The 12,173-nt window shown below is 44.3% G+C and overlaps 1 protein-coding gene across 1 annotated transcript in view; it reads left to right on the forward strand.

Annotated features, from left to right (window-relative positions):
* Positions 1 to 3,276: 3,276 nt before the first annotated feature.
* The window catches only part of COL4A2 (collagen, type IV, alpha 2), a 103,341-nt gene continuing 94,444 nt past the window's right edge, over positions 3,277 to 12,173 (forward strand). The window contains exons 1-2 of the mRNA XM_010575790.1: positions 3,277 to 3,324; positions 7,799 to 7,879. Of these exons, the coding sequence (XP_010574092.1) occupies positions 3,277 to 3,324; positions 7,799 to 7,879 (129 nt within the window). The remainder of the gene's footprint in view (positions 3,325 to 7,798; positions 7,880 to 12,173) is intronic.

Here is a 12,173-nt window from a genome sequence, read left to right on the forward strand (position 1 = left end):
GTGTGCCAGAAAGTTCATATTATCAAGAGGCACAAGCCAGCCCATAAGAGGAAAGTCTTTTATAGTTTCACTTCTGAGAGGTACAGAATTCATGTTTCCCATTGCTGCCTTCAACATACTTGCTGAGACACACTTGAGAAGACAAGTTTCCGTCCGCTGGGGTCTTCTCAGCATCAGAGACTTTGTATTCTCTTGCCCTTCCTTCCCTCACCCCAACCATCGAGCACAGGCATCCCAGTCCCTGGGAGCAGTGCTGCTTTTGGATACTCCTCCTCTGTTGACGTTCCCATGCCCATCGGGACTCAGGAGCTGCTTGCTTGCTTCCTTGGCTGCCTGCCTCCCAGTTTTCTCTATACACTCCATCGCTAAGAGGGAGGTGGCACGTGAAACTCCGCACCGATCGATAATTCATAATTGATTGCCACACGCATTGCTTTTCTCATTGCATTGGAAGACTGCATTAGGCAGTTGTTAGGAGACCAGCTTTCTTAGTATGGCTGGTGGTAGATCTCCTTGTGTTCCTCCTGGAACCCGTTTCTTCCTCCAGGTTTTTTCTCATTGAAGGATGTGTAGATAAATGGCTCCCCTTGCTTTTGGTGGGAAGTGTAAACATTCATATGATATTGAGGTCACACACTAAATTATTCCAGTTGCCATGCATCCAGTCTAGAAAAGGTTCTGGCTCCCATTCAAATATGAAAGAATTATTTCTTAGCGAAATAATTCTCAGAACAGTTGGAGGGAGGATCCACACCCACATCTTTTCCTTCCTCTCCGAATGTGCCAATTTATCTCTCCCTTTCCCTCGCCAATTAAGGTCTTCACCAGTGGCCTTACTGTCCGGTGCACTGGTAGCTACTGGACTGCGAGCCGGCAGTTCCAGGTGGCTGGTTCCTTCTTCAGCGTTGTAACTCCGGGGATGGGGCATTTTCCAGACCAAGCCCGACGGTCGGCAGTCCAGGCCTCCCCCGCTGACAGCGTTCCCCATACTTGTTTTGAATGGTTGTTTATACATGTTTCTAGAGAAGCAATTTTGGCATCCAGGCAACAAATGCTTTCGACTGTTTAAGGACTAAAATGCTGGTTTTGAGGAAATACAACTGTGCAGTCATGTTTGAAACCAATGAAGTTGCTCTCTGTCTGGTTCGTCAACAGCAGGAGTACCCTGTCACACTCCTACTTCATTTTTTTTCTCCTTTCTTTCGAAGGAAGCAGAAAAGTAATGTTTCTGAGTTGGGGCCTTATAAACCCAATTTGAAATTAATGTGGGTTTCGGCAGCTGAGGGTCAAACGTGGAGGCAGAGGTCCGTGCTGGAGGTGTGGGCTGCTCTGGTCCGGCGGTGAGAGGGAGGGCTGCCCCGCGGGCAGGGGCGTGCGGTACGTCAGCGAGCCCAGCTCGTAGTTCAGCTTTTCTGCAAGCTCCCAGACCTTCTCAAACATCTCTTGGTGAAACTTAGCCGGCTCGGAGGAGCCGCTGTGACTGATGGAGAGAACAGAGTGGGGCTTGTCAGGACAGAAGCCAATGCACAACTGCAACCTGTAAAAGTTTATCAAAGAAAAGGTCGGTGTGCGGAGTCTTTTGATTCCAAGTTGCAATATTTTCTTTATAATTTCCGTAATTTTTTTGAGCTGTATGTAAGGAAATGGCTTATATTTCCTGGTCTTTCTGTACTCATAGAACTGTACTTTGAGGTCTGGCCTTTGGTTGCCTTTGTTCTTTGTCAGAATACCAACCCTTGAGGTGAAGGTACTTGAATGGGCACACAGAGATAACAATTACACAAATGTGGCCAAGATTAGTAATAAATAGATCATCAATGTGTGGAAAAGTTTAAAGAGAACTGCATATATGTTTCCGGGTTTTTTAAGAGTTTGGCTGAAGGAAACTGCATTTAAGTTGTCTTGCATAGGCTGAAGATGTATAAGTACAGAAGTAACTTTGTTTGGGGAGAAAAAAAATTATGAGAAAGCAAGAGGGCAAAAAAAGATTTTGTGTTGGGACACCCACATTTTATGCTTACTATTTCACATATAGAAAAATGAGAAGGTATTTACACCAGGCAAATATACAAGCTTTACAAACATAGATTACACTTACTTACATGTTTTCTCCTGCTTGTGTTTAAGTAGTGTTCATGTTCTTTGAACCATCAATCTCATATTCATTCCAGCACAGTAACCCAATGGTATTAAAAGGAGAGTTGGAAAAGCCCCTCTTTTCCCTTTCCATTTCATTCCCTTTCTCCGTCCATTCCAGCCTAGTTCGCAGCCTACTGGTTAAAGGTTTCCCGGGGTAGGTGCATGTTTGATTTTCTCCATCAGAGAACTGCAATTAGGTCTCCCATTTCATAGGAGACTGTGCTGACTGCTGTGCTATTGTGTGCGATGAATGGGGCAGAGTAAAGCTGCTCCACTCAGTCTTCCTCTACCCCATCATCTTCTCCAGCTCTATTTTAAAAATAAAGGAACTGTAACCACATTTTCCAGTAGGTCAGGCTGCGTGAACTAGACATGCTCATATGGGCCCCTGTGGAGGTATCTAAGCTGGTAAATAAAAGAGGGCAGAGAGTGAATGGCAGATATTCATCTGTTCTGGACCGCTCTGTCCTGGTCTCTGCAGGGTAAGTTGGCTCTGGAGATGCCTAGCTTTGAGCACCGTGGAGCTAAGTGGATCTGTGGCACTTGCCCACAGAGCTGGGGGTCTGTCTTCAGCCCTTCATGTGTGGTAGTTTCTGCCTGGTTTTCAGAGCCCAGAGTGAGTCGGATGGAACCCGTATGGCTGGGGCTGCACATACTTGTATGCGTGACCAGAAGCAAACCTGCCCGCATGCCAGCAGGAGGAGGGGATGGACGGGATGTTTTGGTGCCTCCTGGATGAAGTGGAAGCTTTGTAGAGGGGTCTTACTCTGCAAATCCAATTCTCCCCCTTTAGGCTGGAGGTGTCAGACATAACTTATGATGTTTGCTGATTAAAGAACACGCCTCTGAGAACACAATGATACTTTACTCGGTGAAGTAACACACCACTGTTATTAGTGGTATTAATTGACAACTACATCACTGCAAGAAACGCTGAATTACAATTCTATTGCTTGTTGTTAGTATTAGTATTGATACAAAATCACCAGAAAGAAATCTTATAAATCGCACAAAAGGGCTATTGAGTTGCACTTCTGTTGCCTTTCCTCCTGCAGCTGGTATTCAGGTGTAAGCCAATCCTTCCTGACAAGTTTATCCCTTCTTACTCCACACTCCCACAGCAAGTCTTTCAGGGACATGCCTGGTGGAGAGACCTGTGGGCTCTCCCGAGGGGGCTCCCAGTGGGTTTGTGCCTGCAGGTCAGCATCACCACTGCTGCAGGGGTCCCGGCTCTTGTTCTTAGCATACCCTCACTGTCTTTGTTCTTCACCGAACTGGATGCCCTATTCCTTTTTTTTTTTTCTTTTCCACCCTTTTATCACCCTTGCACCTCCTTTTCTCTGCCTATACTCCTCCCAGATAAACAACCTGCTCCTAGTTACTTTTTCCTCATCAGTCCCAACTTTGTTACATGCAAAAGTTGGTGTTTCTGACACTCTTACCTAGGCAATTTTGGCTCAATATGGTATTACCATTACAGGTAGCTAAATGAGACAGACTTGCCTCCAAAGGCTGCCTTCTGACCCTGTGGTTCATGTTGGTTACATTTCATTTATGTTACATGTTTTTGGACAGTCATCATACTTTAGCCTTGACTCCCCAGCCTAATTCTATAAGCAATACCTCAGCTTATGCACAGGGAGCCTGCATACCAGTGCAGTGGTATAACCCATTTTGTGTTTGCACCATTTGTCTGCTCTTAACCAGTTTTCCTCACTCTCAGTGTTCCCATCAGAGGCCATAGCTACCTTTGAGGATGAGATTTGGACACTTAGCATAGGATTCATCTCACCTGAAGCTGGACATCTGTGCTGTAGACACATCTCAACCAGTTACCCTAGGCTACCTTTCTAATCCCCTCACCCATCTAGGATGAGATTTAGCTCAGATGTCTGAAATAGATCTGATGAGATTCTCTGGATGGTCTATAATAGCAGCCAGATGTTGTGCCTATATTGCAGAAAACTTAGATTATATAAACCCCATTTCTAGACTCTGCCTAGACTCTGGAATTTTTAGAGATTAGTGGAATTTGGGATCATCCAAAACATGAGCAAGACGTGGAATTGAAGATTTTCTCAGCAGACAACTTCAGAATTGGGGGCTGTGGCCAGTCTTCCAACTTGGTTGCACTAATCCTAGAATACCATTCTGCTGCAAACACACTTCTCGCCATTTAACTGCATATTGAGCAAATCAGGAGAATCATCTCCCTGTCCTTAGACTTCTACAGGAGATGGATGTCTGCCTGTAAGCTAGTCACCTCCAGCCACCTTTACAGTTAAGAGAAAGCAGTAGGCGTTTCCTGGGAGAGACGCAGTTGATCAGTTTAGATGCTAGTATCGGGATGGAGTGAATTGTAACCTGGGACTGACTGTTCTCCCCACTGACCAAAAAGGTTGTCCAGCCACCTGCCTCAAATCAAAACAACTACAGTGGGTTGTCACCATTGGTGTTATGTTCCCAGAAATCTGTTTTTCTCAAGACATAAATAGTTGTGGTGCTTTAAAACTGACTGATACATACCCATTTGATTTCCCTTCATCTCAGTTGTATGCCCATGTGTATAATTGGTTTTGACTAAGTTTTACAAGGATCCTTAACAGATTTATTTTTTACCATTAACAGACTTTTAAACCATAATGTTTTATACTGTAGCTTCCCAGTAATGTCAGATTAAATGACAGTGCAATGATCTACCTTCAAGAAATTATAAACATTCATAGATAATAAAGTAGAAAGTGCTACATGTGACTAAAACCTCTCAGAGTCATCCCACTAGCAGTCAAAAGTGCAGAAGTAGCAATTAGGCAATAAGGAGAGCCCAAGTATAATCCAGAAGAGATATATTAATGCTGGTCTCAAATGTTTTCCTGTTATGTTCCCTACCTTTGGAGAATCTTCCAGATTTTTCTCTTCATTATCTGAAGAATCTATGTGCATAAAAGGACATAAAATGAGAAAATTAAAAAAAAAGCTTCCTAAAATTGTGGAAGAAAACAATTGTGTCCCCACATTAGCTGCTGGTATTGTTACAGCATGCAAATTAAAATGTTGGATGGTGGATAGTACACAAACAATAGACCTTGAACTTCTTCCAGTTGAAATAAGCATTAGCAGCCTCTTTTTTTTTTTTTTAACAAGTGCACAAATATCTTGCCGTAGTTCTGATTCATATTCTATTTTCTCCTTAGCAACAGTTTACCAAATTTAGAGTCACTCTGCTAATTAAGAAAGAAATAAACTTATTGTTCTCCTTGTTGTTTTCTCAGTAGGCGTAATTGAAAACTCACATGACTGTATCTGTCAGTCTGTTACTGTTAGGCAGGGATATACTGTTATTTACAGCTCCAGCCAAAACAGATCTCTAAAAGTTTGGAATTGATTCTTATTAATGGCAGCATTACTTAACACACTGCTCCTTAATGAAGACCTGCATCCTGCAGGGGAATATGTTCACACAGGCTGTACATCTTCATGGTGTCCATAAAAATGAATAGAGCTATTCTTAATTTCTGAAAAGGAGTTGAGGGGAGAGCTCTGTGAAATGAAGGATCCTGAGAAACTGATGCACATTTCATCTGCAGATAGGTTAATAAGAAAATAACCCACAGAGATGGTGAGTTTGTGCCCATCCAATTATTTAACTAAAAAAACGGACCAACCTGAGCAAACTGCTGGAGTTTATAAAACTGTCTTGGCTTATTATTTCCGCTAAACAATAGCCTAAACATAAAGCAGAGTTCATAACATGACGTAGAACACTGTTAGGTCTGTGAAATAATTTCCTGAATCAAACACCTAACCTTTAAATAGCTCGGGGCATGGTTTCAGTTCTGTGGACCTCTTTTATCCACAAGTAGGCTTATCTGAAAAGCCTACTTGTTTTGTTAAATGTGAGAATTAGATACAAAGCTGAAACAAAAGTATGATAATATATAAAAATAGTTAAGATACAGACATGAACCCTTTCGTGACAAGCATAAGAACTTGTTTTGGGAACTTTGTAGTACTGCATGTCATAAGCTTGAGGGCCTGTTGTACAAATATGACCAAAGGAGGACGTAGGCAACGCCCAGTACCTGCTCCATACCTTTTATTCATTTGGCTCCCAGGGAGGAACCCAAAGCCCCAAGCTGTGTTTTCAGGTTCTCGGTCGTGTAACAGCAGAATTGGATACCTGAGAAATGTGACCCAACAACCCCAGGTGTTGAGCAGGGGATTGCTTAGAGCTGCATGAAGAATGCTAAGCGTGGCCGTGCTGGTCCCTCTCCGTGTTTTAGCTCCTTGAGTCAGGGCTAGAGGCAGGAGCGGCAGCATCACTGCCTGCTGAAGCAACAGCATCGAGTTCAGAGCACGCGTCTTGTTCTGGGGGCTTGTTCATACCCGACACCTCCCTTCAAGAGACGACGTGCTTGAGCTGTGAGAGGGGCAGGAAGGGTAAAGGCACCATTTGTCCCGGCCGCAGTGCCGCGAAGGATTCGGGGTTCTTCCAGCCAGGAGGGGATCAAGCGACACGGAGCCTGACTCCGTACCCTACAGCTGGGGTGCCTTGAGGTTTTATCTGAGGAGCGGTGCGCGTGAAAACCGGCAGCCACCCTGAATGAGGGGCTGTGGCTCCAAGACGTCCTTCCCGTAGCCACCAGAGTTCGTCCTCTCTTTTTCTTCTGGATCTATTAATTATTTGCTGTTGAGCAAAACAGGTTCCGAAATAGCGACGAGAAATTCCTTCCTCCTTTCCCAGATTACTTACTAGGCTGCTGGGGCACTTTCAGGGGTCAAAACCCTGGGCTTAGGTGGGCCGCAGGCTTGTCTTCACAGTATTCCTAATTATTAAGTTACAGTTATAAAAATCACACCACAGCATGCACAGCATCTCTGCTGTTCAGGTTTCTGAACAAGAGTGACCGTGGCTGCTGCATTTCGTGCAGGCAGTGTGTGCTAGGTGTAATCGGAGCTGGCCTGCCTGTTGGAGTCCATCCAAGGATTTGCATGGAGTGGTGCGTATTTTGTGACCCATATCTTTGCGGCCCAGGCCAAGGTGGTTCTGGGCAGGCAGGAGAGATGTAACTGCAGCCATCTACTTAATCTAGGTCTGACTTCCAGGTCACAGTGGTTGGTTGCTAGCAAGTTTTAGGTGCCTCCAGAATAAGCGGCCGTTGAAGAGGAGAGGGCAGGAGTTTGGCTCATGATTTTGAGCATGATACCTATGTCTTCCTTTATGCCCACCCATAAATATTTTAAAATATAGCAACGATTTAGAGCACGCGTAGAAGGATGTGCTGCATTGTGACATAGGACTTAGTCCATATCCCTGAAGAATCCAAGCAGCTGTGCTTCTGTGATATGATATCTGTTGCATGTGTCAAAAAGATGTGTGAGATACTGATCAGCGTGGAGCTGCAATGTTTTGAAAATGTGGAGGGAAATTAATAGAGTAACATTATATTTCTTGATGCTGATCTCCAAGAACTGGAAAGCCACTCACGGCTGCTTCTAAGCGTAGATTAAAGAGGTTTCAACTGGAATTCATAGATCTGATCCTGGTCTTTGCTTGGGCAAGTTCTCAGTGGGTCTGCTAATCAAAGGTTATTGTGCTGCGCCAGGTATTGTAGCTGATACCTCTTAACCTTCGTTTTATGTGTCTTCTGGTTTGCAGGGTGGAAAGACTTACACAGGACCATGTGGAGGCAGAGACTGCAGTGGAGGATGTCAGTGTTTCCCTGAAAAAGGAAGCCGTGTAAGTAACATTTTTTCCTGTAAAACATTCTTGATGGTACTAGTTCAACACCATTTGCTATAGGTGGACTTGCATCAGACTGCTAAGAGTGTTCAAACAATTACTCTTTTTCAAGAAAAAGTTATTGTTGTTTCATTTTACTTTCTCAAGAGCTTGTAGATTTGAAGAAATTCTGTTATGAAATATAGCAGGTTCTTCTCTCAAAGATCAGGGCCATGATGACCTGATGGGATCAGAATTTTAGGGACTCTATGTGCTAGAGCATCATGGGTTTGTGTGACAGTGCTGAATGAATACGGACAAAATCACTCAGTAATGTTCTTGAAGTCTTTCTAAAGAATGGCAAATGAAAAGATACCGCATACATGTGATTTCCATTAAAGCAAAAGGGAACCAGGCCTGCAAAACCTGAAATCCCTGCTGGGAGGGAACTGCTTGGGACTTCTGGCGTTAGGTTGTTGCTGATAGTCTGTTCTTTCTTTTGGGGAATAGCGAGGAATGAGGCAGAGGAAGGGAGATGGGGTGGAGGGGATTAGCCACCTGCCACAAAGAGCTCTGAGAAATAGGGCAGTTCCTATCCTGTATGGCTTGGAGCCCTGGCTGGCAGGCTCCTTCTGTACAGCTTGGTCTTCTGCAGCTGAGACGGTGACTCAGCCTTTTCCATCCACCCATCTCTAAGAATAGGTCAGGCAAGAGATGTGGCAGCAGGTCATATGCTCGCTCTGCTATCACAAACCTCATTAGGATTTTTTAGTTCTCTCCTTCCCTCCACACAGCAGGCCATCAGCTGCCGTTCCCATTGCATTCCTCAAGCTTGACTCCACGTCTGAGCGGAGGAAGAGGTGGTAGGAAAGTCACAGTGTAGGTGGGAGGCAAGGAACACTCTTGTTTACCGCAGAAGTCACGATGTCTCGGTAGAAGTCAGATGATCCTGGGGTTACCGTGCCATGAGGACCATAATGGTTATCCTCCCATCCCCTGACCATGATCTGCTCACAGTCTGCTTTCCATTACAATAACTTAATGGCAGACTGATGAAGCTGAGGACAAACAAGCCCTCCCCTGAGACACAGCTCACAGCTTCTCCTGGGGCTCCCTCCAGCTGTTACTGCCTTACCCTCCTCATCCAGCACATGAAGTTTGGCAAGTGCCTCCTGCCACTTCCCTCCAAGGGCGCTGAAAGTCCAGAACTGATGCTGTATGAAATGGCTTTAAGTATGACATTACTATGTCTTTTTCCAGTGTCTTTTTTTTTTGTTTGTTCTAAAAGCAAAGCATGGATGTACCTGTACTTGTTCTCCACCAGAGTTTGTGAAAATATCACTTGCAAAACTACCGACTTTTGTGACTGAAATATTTTTCATGTTCCTTATTGACTGAATAACCTTTAATTTCAAGTTGCCAAGTCTGCAAGACAAAAGAGGTAGCTAAACAAAAGTAACTGCATAGGTTAGAAAAGCTGAAAATGTTAAATTACCAGAGTAGAGAACCAGTCAGGTGCCACTGATGAGAAGCTCCCTGTGAGTTGCTTAGTATCTAGATTGGGAGATAAGGGCAGATTTTATGTACTTGCTCGCCACTCTCACTTTTTTATTTTTCTCAGGGAAGTAAGTAACCCCAGTAACTAATCACACTGGCCTCCCTTTAAATAGACACTAAAAAAGAGAAAAGGAGGATGTTACAAAACATAAATTGCATTTTGCTACTTGTGGTTAATTTTGCAAGATGTGAGGGAGTATTGGGGAAAGTGATTTAAAGAATTTTATAACACTTAAAAAATTGTATTTTAACTCTCTGAAATGATACACTTCATTCTGAGTCAGCATACACTGCGTGTATTTTGTGTCTGCTGGTCTCTTCAGATGTCACAACCTCTGTTAAACATCTGGTTTAAGGAACAAGATTGGCCTTTAGAGACTAGTCAAATTTGGCATAGCTTCTGGTCTCATGCTAATCCTCAATGGGAATATTTATTTTCACAAAACCTCTGTATAATCTGGCACGACACGCATTTTCTGTTTGAGGTGACTCATTACATGCACAATAGACGTACTGCGTGTTCGCACTTGTAAGAGTGCCTGAAGCAGTCTGTCAGAGCCTGCTTCTGCAATGACTCTCCACCTCGGGTGCGACAGAGCTGTCACTTGCAGGGCATCTGGAACTCCGGTGGGAGCAGCGCTGCGAGGGTCCGCAGCCAGCTGTCAGCCCCACCACCCCTGGAAATTCACCTTCTGTTCGTGACAGGTCTCTCAAAACCAGGCAAACAAAAGAAAGCACTTTCTTTGGATTGCTGCTACTGAATGCATATCAGAAGCTGTTGAATGAAGTACATTTGTTGGAGTGGCAAATACAGTTGCAAGGTCTAGAGAAATGCCTGCTTTTTATTTGTACGTGCTTCTACTTCATTTTCTATTGTTGCTTCAGTTACAGTCTTACGGTACAGCATTTAAATAAAGATGCTTCTCTTTATTTGTTGTCTTAATCCCATGGCTTTTCTTCTTAAAAAAGTGGTTTTTACAAAATGTGCCTGCTGATATCTTCTGGGGGCTCTGTGCTAGCAGCAGAGAGGCACTGTCTGCAGGTGTGAGGATTCAGCCAGGCTTTGGCAATTTGTGCCAGGTCTCCAGTGCGTGGCAGCTGGAAGCCCCGTGCTTCTGTCTACACTGCTTCTGGTTCAGGACTGATAAGGTTAGGCACAAAAGCACAGGAGAGTTGAATCGCGTTTCGTACGGGCACTTTCTAGAGACAAAAGGCCACCTACCACAAATTAGTGCATGCACCTAGCAGGCTTACCGGAAAGAGGTATGTGGTTTTAGTTTTTCCTCCACTCTTTTTTGGCTGGGCTCGGCCCTGTAGCTTTCCCTGGCCTCAGACACAGCTCGGCAAAATCCAGTGGGGAGACGAAAATGAAAGAGCAGAAGCGTCATCTGCCCGCTGTGGCGGGGGAGCTGCTGCAGCGAGGCGAAGGCAGCGGCTGACCTGCAGCCTCCTGCCTCTCATCGGAGCTGCTCCCCAGGGCTGGGACGACACCTGCGACAGGCACTTTCTGCCTGGTTCCCAGGAGGAAAACGGGTCGAATTCAGACATGCAGAGAATCATAGGCCATTGCTGATAACCATGTTTGCAGTTCACAGCAAACGCTGAGCTGTTGCTTGGAGAAGTTTCTCTTTCTTGGGCCACACACAATCTCCTTGGCGTTCCCACCTCCTGTCTTGCTTTTGAGTTCACAAGTTTGGCAGAAAAAGAGTAAAGGGAACTCCTTCCATAAGCTGTTTTTTTTCTAGTCTCTAATGACACTCTGGTCTTTGTTCTTTTTCACTGCAGCCTAGTCATTTTACTTTAACCTAGGCTCATATTTACTCTTAGCTGGATACGAATATCCAGTCTATCTAATTGTACCTTGCAACTAGGGAAGTGGTTGGAGCTGGGGCTGCAGGAACCGAGCTTGGGGACCAGCCTTACCCTCATCTCCCCTTCTCACAGCTGGCAAAAAGCTCAGCCAAGTTCCAGCAAGAATGGAAGCTCCTGCAGGAGTATCCAAATCCACACAAAAAGAAACCATGGCATAAGCCTCAGTGGAGGGCACAGGGTGAAAAGGAAAGAAAACAGACTCATCTTCTCCCTAAGATGAGACAGACTTATCTTCTCATTTTCTCCCAAGTCAATTTATCCTAAGTTGTTCTCCTAAGACAACAGACTCATCCTCTCCCTAAGCTACATGTGGAGAAAATACTGTAAGGAGTACCCAGGTGCCTGGGTAAGAGGGAAAGGAGAAAAGGGAAGCGCTGATACGGTACTGAAATACTGTTTTGAATGAAACAGAAACCCCAGACTAAGGGGAAAAAAACAAACGAAAATCTTCTGTTTTCTTTTTCCTCTAGATTTTTATTGCAACTCCTAAAATTTTGAGATTTATAGTTCTTTGCAAACCATATATTGGGCAGAATACAATATATGCACCTTTAAAATTTGTTAAACATTAATGCACTTATGTAGGAAGCGATAACTCCTTTCAGTACAATGGCCAACTGTTTGACCTATTGAAGTTCATAATCAACCTCACTTCATAATCAACCTAGAAGGCTTTGTAGAAAGTGGAAGTGAGTAGAAACCTTTTTGATCTTTCTATAGAGTGAGAAAATGCACTCTATTGAAATCTTGCTTTGTACTTTCTGTCTGAGTCAAGCATCTAACAGTGCTCGAGCCATTTAGCCATTGTTTTTGCAAGGGCCTGGGATAATGGAAACTGTGAAATGGAAAGACAGCTTTGTGTCCCCCCCATAAAGGCCACTTT

Source organism: Haliaeetus leucocephalus, unplaced genomic scaffold (assembly GCF_000737465.1).
Source record: "Haliaeetus leucocephalus isolate CR32 unplaced genomic scaffold, Haliaeetus_leucocephalus-4.0 Scaffold495, whole genome shotgun sequence".
NCBI lineage: Eukaryota > Metazoa > Chordata > Aves > Accipitriformes > Accipitridae > Haliaeetus > Haliaeetus leucocephalus.